Below are 15,806 nucleotides of genomic sequence, written 5' to 3' on the forward strand. Positions count from 1 at the left end.
TACCAAATGTCACAGGCATCACAGCACACCATGGGAGCTGATCCGTCAATTGCGACGGAACAGGTCGGACAAAGAAAGGACCCCCCCCCCCCGGTCCTCTACGAATTCTGTAGAAGATGGCACAGAAGTGGCATTTAGTTCTAGGGGAAACAGATGTTTTAGGGAGTGGACCTGTTCGCAACCGTCTCTCAGCACACAGGCCGAACGAACTCTGCCATCGGCCCCATTGATGAGTCTGAGCACTTTGCCCAGACGCCAAAAGGGTCTGGTTTAATTTGGTGCTTTAATCAAAACGATTTCTCCCACCGACACCTTCAGAGGTCTATCGTCCACCTTCTTGTTCATGTTCCCACATCTTTTCACTAATATTAATAATGCCAAAATAAAGAAAAATAGATATGAAAATTTAAACAGTGTGCAAGATTAGATAGCAGATGTCAATAAAACATACTTAGCAAAATCAGAAATGAAATCATACAATTTTGCTAGATACATACGGGTCCTCCATCACTGAACATTTCATAAAAAAAAACAAAACAACATGGCCAGTTAATTTCAATATTGACTCATTCTTACAAGTTCTTACATCAAAAAGTTTTCATAAATAACAACAAAATCAAATAAATAAAATAAGTGAATAAAATTTTAAAAATAATTTAAAAAGAAATAAAATGAAATATATAAAATAAAAATAAAATAAATAATATAAAAATAAATTTTAGAAATAAATAAAATAAAATAAAAATAAAAAAATTAACATTTTAAATTTAAAAAATAAATAGCATTCAAAAATAAATAAAAATAAATATTAAAAATAAATACAATTCTGAAAATAAAATTTAAAAAATAAATTTAAAAAATAAACAAAATTTAATACGTAAATAAAAAATAGATAAATAAAATTACATAAACTTAAAAAATAAATAAAATTAAATAAATTTAAAAAAATAAAATTAAATAAATTTAAAAAAATAAAATTAAATAAATTAAAAAATAAATAAAATTAAATAAACTTTAAAAAATAAATAAAATTAAATAAACTTTAAAAAATAAATAAAATTAAATAAACTTAAAACAATAAATAAAATTAAATAAACTTAAAAAAAATTAAATAAACTTAAAAAAAATTAGATAAACTTAAAAAAAAATTAAATAAACTTAAAAACAATAAATAAAATTAAATAAACTTAAAAAAAATTAAATAAACTTAAAAAAAATTAGATAAACTTTTAAAAAAAATTAAATAAACTTAAAAACAATAAATAAAATTAAATAAACTTAAAAAAAATTAAATAAACTTAAAAAAAATTAGATAAACTTAAAAAAAATTAGATAAACTTTAAAAAAATTAGATAAACTTAAAAAAAAAATTAAATAAACTTTAAAAAATAAATAAAATTAAATAAACTTTAAAACAATAAATAAAATTAAATAAACTTTAAAACAATAAATAAAATTAAATAAACTTAAAAAAAATTAAATAAACTTAAAAAAAATTAAATAAACTTAAAAAAAAAAAATTAAATAAACTTAAAAACAATAAATAAAATGAAAAAGCAATAAATGAAAAAAAAAATATATATATATATATATATATATATATATATAAATATTTTTCAAGAACTGACATTGTCCAATGCACTGATGTAGTCATTGTATGGTGGACTATGTGGTCGGAATTCTTGGCTGCTCAAAGGGAAACTGTCGGCGACAAAACTTTCCAAACTTTCTCTAGAAATTGAAGAAAATTTTATAAATTAGTATCAAGCATAAAGCTCTAAAAACAAACATTGTGTCTTGTATTACCTGTTTACAAACACACATCAAAATAGAAATAAAAAATGGAAAAATGTTTCACGTATGTTACTGCTAAGATTTTTCTAAATTTTTTAGATGAGGCATGACAATTCGTATTTTTTGAATTATTCAGACTATTATTCTCATCTTGGATGTTGTTCTCATAATATTTCGATCGATCTAACCTTCCTCGAACTTGGAGGTCTGTATGCAAGAATCCACAATGCAGTCAATTTCTAAGTGACAGTCACTTAAGAACTGACTACAACTCGGATTCTTGCATTGAAAGTCAATAAAGAGTACAATTAGAAATTATTTGAGATCATGACTGATGGAATAAAAATAATTTCGCCAAAAGACAAGCATCATTTCTAGACGCCACTTGGAAAAATCACACAAAATGTGACCGTTTCACTCACAATGTGAAGCCCTGATGCTTCAAGTTCTTTATGGCTTCAAATATCTGTTTTGCTTATTTTGTAGTGGAAATGTTTGTTTTGTTACTTTGCAGAACATTATTGAGTTATACAAAACGGAAAGGAAAAACATAATAACATCAATGTTTCATAGACTTTTGAAGCGGAACCCGATATCTTCAGACAGCCTCATCTAACAGCAACACCACAGGGCAGCTTTTATATCGTCACTTCCAAATCTCTGACCAGGTTTTTATTTATCCCTCTTTCTTTCAAACCCATCCTTATCACTTCCTACCATGTTTTATTTGACCTTTCCTCATCAACCAACCTTGTTTTTTCAACTGTTCTATATCTACCAACCAAAAAAATTTGATTTAAAATTAATTTATCTTTGGCCAGGTCTTTATTTGTCCCTCTTTTTTACAAAGCCATCTTTATCAGTTCCTTCTATGCTACCATAGCCGTTCTACATCTCAATGCCTCCGTTGTGTCAAATGTGATGGCATTCCTACATCTACTAACCCCAAAATTTGCATTTAAAGAATACAAGAAACATTTTTCAATAATAACTAAAAAAAAATTAAAAGCAGCAAAGGTAATAATTCATTTTTTTTATTAAGTATAAAATTATCTCTCTTGCAACTAAAATTTTCTATTCTTTTACTGTATAAGTTAAAAAAAAATGTACAAACAAATAAAAATGGCAAACTAAAATGATTCCAGACGCAGCTAATAAATAATAAAACTATTTTACTTACTTTAGTTGGTTATTATACGGCTCCGGAGTCACACATAGAAATGGAAGAATATCCAAAATACTTGACTGAAAAAAGAAGAAAAAAAAAAAAAAAGATTACTTTTTGGTTAACTCCAAAATTCTTCTTGGATTACTAAAAAAAAAAACTTATCTAGACTTGCACTTATAATGAAAATTTTAAACAAAAAAATGCAGAAAAATCTTTCTGATATACATTCTCGTCATGGAATGAAAGTGGCATATTCCAAAAATCATATAATTTGATCAAGTAGTTTTTTTTTATTTTAAGAAAATAATATTTTATGATGTGCTTGAATCAAGAAAAACCAATCGCCATATTTGATTAAATTCGAAATTTATCACTAATTACCTCCCCTTAATAATCTCTCTAGAAGAAATTGCTCATCAATTAACTGCTAAAAAAATTGCTCATCAATTAACTGCTAAAAAAATTGCTCATCAATTAACTGCTAAAAAATTGCTCATCAATTAACTGCTAAAAAAAATTGCTCATCAATTAACTGCTAAAAAATTGCTCATTAATTAACTGCTAAAAAAATTGCTCATCAATTAACTGCTAAAAAAAATTGCTCATCAATTAACTGCTAAAAAAAATTGCTTATCAATTAACTGCTAAAAATTGTAAAATTTTATTTTATTAAACAAAAATAAAAATACTTGATCAATTTTTTGTGATTTTTGGAATAAAACATGATGCCATGACAAGTAGAAAAATACAATTGCAAATTATTTAGGACCGCTATCCAGTCATGGTTGACAGAACTCCCCGTGAAGTAAATAAAGAATTCCGTCCAAATTCCAGAGTTCGACAGAAACATTTCCTTTTATTTAGACACGATAACTGTGATTGTTACAAATGAGTTTCCGTAAAAATAAAATAAAATAAAAATACATTTTTCCTGTTTTGACAAATAACCTAACCTCTTTCTTTCTTGTTATCATCTGCATTTTCGGCAATACTATTCCATGTATAGACAAACAGTGGCTTTGTAGCAATAAAGAATACTCTCATGTGTAAGTAATTTTCTAGCACAGTAAAGGGAGCCCACCTTGTTTGCAGCAACCTTGACAATCAGCTTGGTTGACAGTGCAAAACCTATTAGATTAGAGAGTCTATTTTGGACCCTGTCTAAAAAGGAAAAACCAGTCGTAGATGCAATACTCCATGATTGGGCAAATGGTGGCTTTGTAGAGATGTTCTCATTAGATGTATATCAATAACAGAATTTTCAAGAGTCTACGACAATTTTAAATGCCTGTACAAAAACGTATGGAAACTTATTTTAGCTTGAAAATTGATTTCAGTTGAGTTTTAATGCTGTGTTCTGTCCCACCTACAAACTTTTGAGTCAGCTTCAATAATCCTGATAATATATGCATCCGTTCGAATAACGCGTTTTTCAACTCGCTGATTGTTCCTTTTCCCGTTTTTAGACATCTTGCATAAACTAATTTGCATAGAGTTTGCGTTATGCACACGTAATCGTCAAATACAAAAGCGACATTGCCATTTTAGCCTTTTTTTTTTTAAGCGAATGAACATGACACCCACACTAGTCAGGTAAGCTACTATTTTCCCTGCATTTATTTAATTGGTCAAACCAACTAGAAGAGGAAGCGCGATTGGTGGGTTTGTACTGCAATGCCAAGAAAACAGAGATACAGGCCTTTAATCACGTTGACTGAATTGGTTGTCGAAAAGTTTAAATACCTTAGATACCTACTCTCTATCTGTGCCTAAACCTAAACACAGATTCCATAAACAAAGCTTCTTTCCTAGAACTGCCCGTCTATGAAACATTGTTCTACCAGTCTGCTTCCCGGTCGACTACAATATGGTAACCTTCAAGTTCAATATAAAAAATGTTTTTGTTGAGTTTGAAAGCACTTGATGGGACTCTGCTCAAGGTTGTTGAAAACTTTAAGTACCTTGGAGCATGGTCAGAGAGCACTGAAAAAGATTTTGAAGTGAGAAAAGCACTGACATGGAATGCATGTCACAAGTTGAGGAAGATATGGTCGTCCACTCTCTCAGAAAAGTTGAAAGTAAAGCTCTTTGTTGCCACAGTAGAAACAGTCCTTCTCTATGATACTAAGACATGGACTCTTACAAATGTGCTGAAGAAGGGACTGGATGGCTGTTACACACGGATTCTAGGATGGTCCTCAATACATTATGGAGGAGCCATGCAGCAAACCAACAGCTTTACGGTGACCTACCACCAGTATCACTGAAAGTACAGCAGTGAAGGATGAGAGTAGCCGGTCACTGTATGAGACACAGCGAAGAGGAAGCCAGCAAACTAGTTCAACAGATGAACACCCAAAGCATGGTAGAAGAAGAATGACCTTCATTGACAAATTGCTACAGGACACAGGATTGGAAAGTGTTTGGGACTTGCAAACTGTCATGCGAGATCGAGAGAACTGGAGAAGTCGTGTGGATTCGGTGGTGAAGCGTCCTGGAAGACGACGGAGATGAGAGATAAGATAAGATGATTATTTAAGGCACTTCATATATCGAGGGTGAGATAATTTCGTCAAAGCATATTCCATTAAAGTACATATAAAACAAGCAAACAGATGCAACATAGACGGTGGAAACTCTGTTTTTATTTTTTTGTTTTTTTGGACCCTGTCTAAGAGTGTGTGCAAGTGGGGAGGGTGGGAGTTACTAGTGATAGATGCACCAGCCCAGATGTGGTAACAATACCCCGTGCAGAAGGTGTCCAACAAAGCGGCACTGCCTTTCCTTGATGATCGGCATCTGCAGGCGATTGATCTTCATTCTTCTTAAAACTTCAGCATTTGATGCTCTCTCTCTCTCGCGCCAAGAAATGCTAACTATTCGTCGCTCATCTGCCTCCGAACGTTCACTCATCTTATTGCTTCGTTGATTGTCCAAGACTCACACCCATATGTCAGAATTGTATTATCAAGGGTTAACTCCGGGTCTCTTTTTAGATCGGATGTTTGCAGAGTGTGATCTAGATATTCTGTTAAGGATAACCTTATTGTTGCAAATTTTGTCCTTTCTATTAACTGGATATTTTTCATGTTTGTGCTGATGAATTCTAATGAGGAGTTGAGCAGCAAGATGTCTGTTCTTTTGACACTTAAACTTTTGCAGGTTAGTAGAGTCAGTAAAGCAAGAAACAGTGAAGCAATTCCAAAGTCTAGCAGTTCTAGACATGAAACTATTAGAGTAGAAGGCTCAACAGTGAAAGGGTGGGATTTTGCTGCTTGTTTTTTTTTTTTTTTTTTTTTTTTTACATAGGCATCACCACATTATCAAGGCCCAGAGGCCACTCAAGGATAAGGGTTAAAGAGTGTACAGTAGAAATTGGACAATATAGTAATCATTAGTAATGAAAATTTGGTAAATTTCATAACTTATATGGAACGGCTCATCAAGAACTTATTTACTTTAGACTTGAACACAACCATATTGTAGTTAGCCGGAAAGCAGGAAAACGGAAGACAATTCCACAGGCGTGCAGTTCTAAGAAAAAAGCTTTGTTCATGGAATCTACGTTTAGGTTTAGGCACAGATAAAGAGTTTGTCGGGAGTATATACATCAAGGGAGCAAAAGTGCTACAAGTGCATCAGAGCACATTCCATTAAAGTACTTGTAAAACAGGCATAGGAGTGCGGCGATGGGACAGAGGTTGGAGTTTTGCTAACAGTGCGCGACCTATTATATTTGACTTTTTTTTTCTCCTGTCTAAGAGGGAGAGACTAGTGATAGATGCAACAGCATCGATCTGATAGCAATACTCCATGCATGGATGAACTGTGGCCTTTTAGAGATACAGGGTACTCATCTTTACAGTTGTGTTCCAGTATACCATTCGACATATGTTTAGTTTCTTTCATCTTTTCCTTCTCTATGTAATAACATTCTTCAAACAATAAAAAAAAAAAGAACAATTTTTTTTTAAAAATAAAAAGACATCCAGTCAGAATATTATGCCATATGCAAACAGAACAACTAAACACAGACAATCTTTTATTTTTAGACTCTGCCTAAGAGGGAGAGATGCACCAGCCCAGATACGGCAACAATACTCCATGTATAAGCGAATGGTGACTTCGTAGAGACATAAGACATTCTCAGATGTGAGCAGTTTTCTAGCATGGTAGAGGGAGTCCACCTTCTTTGTAAAAGTCTTGGCAATGTCTTCGATATATTAAAATAAAATTACCTTGAATGCAAGAGTTGCAAAAACCTAACGTCGTCATCTCCCCTAACGGGGATATACATGCGACTGGTGACCGCTTGTGAATTTCATGCTCCCATGAAACTTCCTTCTTCGGAGAAAGCCAGTTAAACCCGAATAGGGTTGGTGCTGACTGCACACTGCACGCACACAAGCCATCCATTCAGAATATTATGTTAAACACAAAGAGAACAACTAACTACCCCACAATCTATCTTGCACAGCAACTCCACACACTACATTTTTAGACTCTGTCTAAGAGCGAGAGATGCATCAACCCAGATGTGGCAACAATACTCCATGCATAAGGGAATAGCGACTTCGTAGAGACATAAGACATTCTCAGATGTGAGCAGTTTTCTAGCATGGTAGAGGGAGTTCACCTTCTTTGCAAAGCATTGGCAATGTCATCTATGTATTAAAATAAAATTACCTTGAATGACAAAGTGTTTTTTTTACTTTTCAATAATGAAGAAAACATTTGATGAATCTGACCACAAACAGGTTTATTAACACTGCTAAGAATCTGAAATAGAAAAAAAAAAAAGATTTCATTGTAAAAATTTTTTCCAAAAAAAAATGTCGGTGCTCATGTAGATTGGTGATCTTTTAAACCAACGCATTTCAGGTGAAAACATCATTACATATCATGTCGAAATTAGTATAATTTCAAAAAATTTACAAAAAAATAATCCAGTAGAAAGATAAAATTTGTTATAAAAAAATATGACTTGGGTAACATCCGCTAGAAATGAAACCAGAATGTTTAACGCTCCACACTTGGTTTTTATTCTACCGACACATGGATATGAAAGGTGAAAAAGTAAGCAACTTTGAGCTATATATGTTTAATTTTGCGCATGTGCAAAAATAATAGCAGGAGTAATGCTTCATTCGACTTACACGGCCAAGGTCGACTTACACTGCCAAGGTCAACTGTTTTGTTTTTAATTTTGACCGCTTAGCAGCAGTTTTTGCCAGCTAAAAAAAACAAATAAAAAATGTGCTACAGGTTCAAATACCTTATATATCAAATTTCAACTCTGCAGATCAAATATTAAGAGAAGAGTTTGGTAGAGACTTTTCGCACACACACCGACAAGGTCACTTTTATACTAGCAGGTTGTCCGGACATAAAATACACTTTTTATTTATAATATATTAATCCAATAAGAAACCATAAAAAATGAATTCCTAATCAAAATTCATTTCACAGAGAATATGCAAATTAGTTAAGCGTTATTTAGTCTCTCACACATCAATGACTGAACATATAAAGTTAGTTTTAATAATTTTTAAACAGAAGAGTAGGCTTTTAATATCAATGTCAAAGTACGAAAAACCTCAACTTTATAGGTGTGTATATATATATGTATATGTTTCCATGTGCTAGGATGTTTTCATCTTAAATTTTATAGAATTATGCAGAATGTAGAAACTATGCATAAAATGAATTCAACGTAGTAGTGAAATGAAACCAATAATCTAATAATAAACCATAAAAATGAATAATTAATTAAAGTTTATTTTTCAAAGGAATATGCAAATTAGTTAACCTTGATATAGTCGCTTGCTTATCCATGACAGAATCTATTAAGAAGTTTGTTTTAGTAATTTTTAAATAGGAAAAACCGGCTTTCAATGTAAATGTCAGAGCGAGAAAAAATGTCACAGCGAGGTATATAGATAAGAATGACCTTGTCTGTCCGTCTGTCTGAGGAATGGTCTCAGCCAAACTTCTATCAATTTTTTGTCTGCAGACTTAAAACTTGATATATAGAGGATTTGGACCTGTAGAACAAATTCAATTTGGTCGTTAACCAGTAAAAATAGCTACTAAGGGGTCAAAATTGCAAAAAAATGGGTACTTGGCATGTGTATGTTAACTTAAAGTACTCTCTTACGCATGCACAAATATACATTTATATTACAATACTATTTTTAAAGTTTTTATGTGCGTAAGGATATAGTACAGATGATAACTATATGTTTTGGTTGATGTGTAAGCCATTTTGAGTTTCAGAACAGTTTCAGATGGTTCGTGTTACACACAAGTCCTGGGAGGTGACTTGTTTGTAGTAGTCAGTTCCACAGAACAAAGTATTCTTACTGTGTCGAAACCCGGGAAAAGAACATGTGAAATTGCTCCAGAAAAGGTTTAATATTTATGAAGCAACTCTGGTTTCTGATTGGTTGATAGCAGAACGTTAATTAATTTGATTCGTCAGTTCTTAGCAGCATCCTTTATAAATAGAATCGTCCGACTTGGTAGCAGAGCGTAGTTCCGATCTATGGACCTCTGCTACCAAGTCGGACGATTCTATTTATAAAGGATGCTGCTAAGAACTGACGAATCAAATTAATTAACGTTCTGCTACCAACCAATCAGAACGTTAATTAATTTGATTCGTCAGTTCTTAGCAGCATCCTTTATAAATAGAATCGTCCGACTGTGTGGGATCATACCCCATTATAGCTCCAAAATATTGCAACAGCACCCAAGTCAAATTTCTTTTTTTTTTTTTTAACTTTTGCAATCATTAGTATATATTGGGTACAATATAATAATCAAAAGAGAATTGACTTCATAAAAATAAATACAAAATCTGCATAAATTAAAGTATATTTTATGACCAGGCAATGCCGGGTGACCTGCTAGTATATAAATAAAAGCATATAAAAAACAAAGAAATCAAAGAGTGATAACGAACAAGACTATATATATTTTTTGTTTTTATTACACTTTCACCCCAAACAAGGCACATTGCCACTTTGATGTAGGTGGCTACTATCAGGGACGTAATCTCCAGGAGGACTATGTAGGGAGTTTGGCAGCATAATGTATATCCACTTTTTTTTTGTTTTGATTGTAGCTGATGGCACTAAATCATTTTTTTTTTTTTTTTTCACTTTTGAAATTACTACTATATATTTGGTACAATATAATAATCAACAGAGAATTTGCTCTATAATAATAAATATGAAATCTGCATGCATTAAAATATCATATTTAAGAGCATTTTGCGACTGGCTAACATTGCTTTAAGATGATTGCTATTGAAACACAATCTTCAAATTGTTTTAGAACAATTTGGTTCAATTTAATGATGAAAAAGTTACCGAAATAATTGTCTATCTATATATAAAAGTGACATTGTTTGTCTGTCTGAGAGATGGTCTCTACTAAACTCATGTTAATTTTTGATCTACAGACTTGAAACTTGTATATATATATATATATATAAAATGGAATTTGGACCTGTGGAACAAATTCGATTTGATTTATTAGCCAATTAAATAGCTGCTTTATTTATTAGCCAATTAAATAGCTGCTTTATTTATTAGCCAATTAAATAGCTGCTTTATTTATTAGCCAATTAAATAGCTGCTTTATTTATTAGCCAATTAAATAGCTGCTTTATTTATTAGCCAATTAAATAGCTGCTAAAGGGTCAAAATTGAAAACAAACATTAACATTGACTTAGCATAAATCAATTATACCCCCTTTATTTTTCTGTGCATGCTCTGATTAAAAGTCAGTTTAAACAATGTTACTTTTTGCAGTTTTTACGTATCGATTTATGTCATAAACTAACGGACAAAGTTATAAAGCCGTGTTTTGGTTTCGATTCTAGTTGATAACACATTTTTTTTTTCTTTTTGGCTTTTGAAATCACTATTATATATTGGGTACAATATAATAATCAATAGAGAATTGACTCTATAAAAATAAATGTGGAATCTGCGTAAATTAATATCATATTAAAGCATATTTTACAACCGGACAATGCTGGGTGGCCTACTAATATATAAATAAAATTATATAAAAATAAAAACACAAAGAAATCAAAGATCTTACCTGACTATCGATGAGCAATAATTTCTTTAGAAAACTGAGCGCCATTGTTTGCTGATCCATACTTGCATCGTCTTTCCACCAACCCTCAAAACGGTTCCAATTATTGAAGAGCTGAGTACACAGCTCAGTTCCAACTCTAAAATAATAAAACTTTCAATTATTTAAATTATTTACATCTTCTATATATATATACTAGCGGGGGTACCTGGCGTTGCACGGGTGAGAAACATGGGGTGGGTGGGGGGGCTGAAGTTTTGGTATGTAGGTAGGATTGAACCTGAAGCCCTGAGGTGAAGTTGGAAAATCAAAACGGTTCCAATTATTGAAGAGCTGAGTACACAGCTCAGTTCCAAGTCTAAAATAATAAAACTTTCAATTATTTACATTATTTACATCTTCTATATATATATACTAGCGGGGGTACCCGGTGTTGCCCGGGTGAGAAACAGGGGGGCGGGGGGGGGAAAGTTTTGATATGTAGGTAGGATTGAACCTGAAGCCCTGAGGTGAAGTTGGAAAATAAAATGTGAAAAAAAAAACCAAAAAAACATGACACGTTAACCAATCGGCCAGCAAGAAAGAGTTACTGAAAGACGTTTAAATTTATTTAAGTAGGAAGAGAATTGACAGGTGCCCGCACCTAATGACTTAATAGGGTCAAGTGGAAATAGTGGAGTTAACATTTTCTGCGATCGTTATGACGACGTGAACAATAGCTAGGCAGCAGTTAACATTTTCTGCGGGACAGTTTTTAATGAGGTCAATAATTCGGTTTGTTTGTTTTTAGCCAACTTTCGGGGAAAACCAGCTCCCCGTTTATTAGGGGAGTGTCCAGACAAAAGCAATTGTTTGATATGACGCTAAAAAAGCTGACACTGACCAAACGTTTACATCGTTTTCCGGAGACCACCGGGAACTGCCGATTTGAATCCAGTTTTGCTTTTTTATACTGAAAAGCGAAAGATACATGCGACGATCTAAAAATCTGGAAAAAATAGCGCATGAAAGTCAGGCAAATTAAATACACACGTGACCCCCCCGTTCTTAACATTTAGATATTATGATTTAGATGTGATATAAAAAGTTTTAAGAAGGAATGAGCCGACCGAGAAGTTCAGCGAAAAAAGCCTTTTACAGACATACACAAAAAGCGAACATACATACATACACACATTTTCGCTTTTATATCTATAGAAAACTAGCGGGGGTGCTCGGCATTGCCCGGATGTGTGTGTGTGTGTTGGACGGGTAGATCAAAACAAAAATAAAATTAAAAAAAAAACGTTGGCCGGGTGTTTTGAGGTGTAAAAGAAAAAAAAAAAATTTTTCTGACTTATTCCATACTAGCGGGGTGCCCGGCATTGCCCAGATGTGTGTGTGTGTGTGTGTGTGTGTGTGTGTGTGTGTGTATTCGGGGGGAGGGGGTCAAAACAACCATGTTTAAAAAAAAAAAAAACGTTGGCCGGGTGTTTGGAGGTGTAAAAGAAAAAAAAAATGTTTTGGTAGGAAAGTAGGCTCGAACCCGAAGCCTTGACACGAAGGGGAAAAAAAAAAAACTGACATCTAACCCGCTCGGCCACGAGGGGAGAGGAAGTAAAAACTGTCTTAATTTAACGTTTATAAAGTGAAATTGACATGTGCAAGAATTTAACTTAAGTTTGGCGCTGCAAGCCAGTTTCTGCGTATTTGTTTGTTTCCCCTCTCCAAATGAATAGCAATTGTCTGATATGACGGGTTTTTCCCCCAGCATTGATCAAACCTTATTTGCTTTCTGGATATCTCGACACATAGGTCAGAGAACACAAATTGGTTTTCACAGTTTCACCTTTTTATACTGAAAAGCAAAAGACACATGTGTGGGCCAATAAATATGGCGAAAATTGCGCATAAAAGTTGCCCAAATTAAAGATACATGCCGAGTCGTTTCGTTAATCTTAGATACTATCATCTCGGTAGCATATAAAAAGTTATAAGAATGAGCGAGTAACTCGAAAAAAAGCCTTTGGCTGACATACACAAAAAAATGCACACACACAAACACACATTTTGCCTTTTATATATGTAGATGTGTGCGTGTGTGTGTGTCTGCAAAAACTTCTGACACACGCCACGGATCCTCACAAGATCGATATCATTTTGAATCTCAATATCTCGGATGACAAATATCGAAAAATTGGCCTGAAACATTAATTCCTTCCAGTTTTCTACAAGGAGGGATCGGTTTTTGTGTCACCATTTTTTGCAAGTCATCCTCTCCTTTCGATTGACTAGCCTTAATTTTAACGTTCCAAACTTCCGGTCGGCAGATGGAGACATTGGCTGAGACTCACATTTTTTTTTTTTTTACCTTTTTTTCTCCTTCGCATTATGGGTTCAAGTCTGCCTGCCTGCCTACTACCACATTTCTTTTTTTCTTTTTAAACACTTCTGCCTACTATTGTTTTGATCTCCCCCACTACAACATATATATATATATATATATATATATATTTGTTTAAAAAATTTTACCTACCAAACTCCTTTGTCAGTTTTTGGTCTACTCTCTTTAGGTTTTGGGTTCGATCTCAGCTCGAGTATTTTCTTTTTACTTACAAGAAGTGAACTGTTTAAAAAAACATAATATTCCATGCACATGTCTCAGTTTCCTTCCATTTTTTATTTTTACTTAATTTTTTTTTTTTTAAAGGAATTTAACATTACATTTCATACGTATGGTATTTCTGATTATAATAAATAAGAAATCTGCATAAATCAAAATATAATATTTATGCGTAGATAATAATCAGGCAACACCAGAAGACCTGCTAGTATGAAGATAAATTATGTTGATAATGAAAATAATCAAAAGAAATAAAACATGATTTATATTTACTGATCCCGGGCAACACCAAGTAGAACTTAAATTTAAAGAAATTGGATTTATCGTGTTTTACAGACATATTTTCTCATACGATATCTGTGGATATACTCACCCTTTACGAAGAGATTTGTCTCTGGTGATACATTCCAACGTTTCTATCAAAATGTGTACGATGAACTGACCATCAACATGAACTTTCTCCATCAGGAGAGGCACGACCGCATCCTTGTTTCGGATGATGTAGTCGATTATTTTATCTTTATACAGAGTGAAGAGTAATTCTCCATGCGTTTGAACGCCTTGTCGTTGCAAACCCAACGGCTGCTTGTCTAAAATAACTCCCACAAAGATCTCCAACTACAAATTAGAAAAAAAAAACAAAACAAATAAAACATAACATAGATACAGAAGCCAACTATAATTTACTTATAAAAAGGAATTTACTGTTTGAAATACTTGATAACAATTTAAGATTTAACGGTTAGAAAGACCAGATGAGTGTGAAATTTTTTTTAATAATAATTGCTATTTATTAAAAATAAAATTGAAATTTAAAAAAATTTTTTTTTTCAGTTTTTCAAATAGTAAAATATTCATCTTCAGGAAATTGGACAATTTGTTCTTTTGTTTTATTTTTGTTTTGTTTTTTCTTCTTTTTTTTTCATCTTTTTTTATTTTAAACTGTATTTTTTTTTATTTTGAGACACAAGTAGTGCTGAATGTTAAGTTAGAAGAAGAAAAAATGGTGACACGGGGAGTCTCAACTAAAAACGTTTAATGAAAACATTGCATTAGTATTATACCATATAACAACAATACTGTAGAAACTATTTGACGGGAGAATGAGAGAATTTTTTTTCACTCATTGAATTTAGTTTCTTTTAAAGATTTAACATATAAGTGTGAAATTGTTTTTAATAAATAATGCTATTTATTAAAAATAAAATTGAATTTTTTTTTTTTTTTCAAATTTTCGAATAAAAAAATATTCATCTTCACGAAATTGGACAATTTATTCTTTTTTTTTTTTTTCTTCTTTTTCTTCCTCTTTTTTATTTTGAAGTGTTTCTTTTTGCAATAAATAAAACCAATACTGTAGAAACTATTTGATGAGAGAATGGAAGAATTTTTTTCCCTTATTAAATTTAGCTTGTTTCTACTTTAACAATTTGAAACAAGATTTAATGGTTAGAAATACCAGACAAGTACGAAATTGTTTTTAATAAATATTGATATTTATTAAATATAAAATTAAAATTAAAAATTTTTTTTTCAAATAATAACATATTTATCTTCAGGAAATTGGACAGTTTTTTCTTTTTGTTTTATCTTCTTTTTCCTTTTCCTCCTCTAATATGCTATGATGGTGGTAATCCCTGGCATGACTTGAGATGTTCGTTTTTAATTTAATTCAAGCAATTAAATTAAATAGTTTTTTCTTTGATATTTCCGGTCCGGTCTGAGATGGTGAAGTGGATATTAACACTGACTTACAATCTGGTATAGCAAGTTCGAATCCTTTTACTATGAATTATTCCTAACTTCTGGCGTGTCTGCTACCGGAAGCAATGACAAAGTAAATCAGTTCCTTCAATTTTATTGTTCTTCAGTATTTCTATTGTGAAACGATTAAAATAAATATAAGAATAAGATAATAAAATCAAATATCAGAAAAGGACATTATTGCAAAGTATACAATAAAAATTAACAAAATTATAAAAAGATAAAAAATAACACAGTCTTTATTTGCACTTTATTTGAAATTTTATAAGAAATATGTTTATGCAATTATAAAAATAAGTTTTTTATTTGAATTTATATAATAGATATATGTTTATGAAAGTATAAAAATAAAATTACTCAAATCAAAA

The 15,806-nt window shown here is 31.9% G+C and overlaps 1 protein-coding gene across 3 annotated transcripts in view; it reads right to left on the reverse strand.

Annotated features, from left to right (window-relative positions):
- The window catches only part of LOC145266607 (DNA-dependent protein kinase catalytic subunit-like), a 396,502-nt gene that overhangs the window by 232,343 nt on the left and 148,353 nt on the right, over nucleotides 1-15,806 (reverse strand). For all 3 annotated transcript variants that reach the window (XM_080122502.1, XM_080122501.1, XM_080122503.1), the window contains 5 exons: nucleotides 14,048-14,292; nucleotides 11,076-11,211; nucleotides 7,649-7,741; nucleotides 2,975-3,039; nucleotides 1,629-1,731 (listed from right to left, as the gene is read on the reverse strand). In XM_080122502.1, coding sequence (XP_079978628.1) covers nucleotides 1,629-1,731; nucleotides 2,975-3,039; nucleotides 7,649-7,741; nucleotides 11,076-11,211; nucleotides 14,048-14,292 — 642 coding nt within the window. The remainder of the gene's footprint in view (nucleotides 1-1,628; nucleotides 1,732-2,974; nucleotides 3,040-7,648; nucleotides 7,742-11,075; nucleotides 11,212-14,047; nucleotides 14,293-15,806) is intronic.

This window comes from Euprymna scolopes, chromosome 41, assembly GCF_053919585.1.
Source record: "Euprymna scolopes isolate OS-2025 chromosome 41, ASM5391958v1, whole genome shotgun sequence".
Lineage (NCBI taxonomy): Eukaryota > Metazoa > Mollusca > Cephalopoda > Sepiida > Sepiolidae > Euprymna > Euprymna scolopes.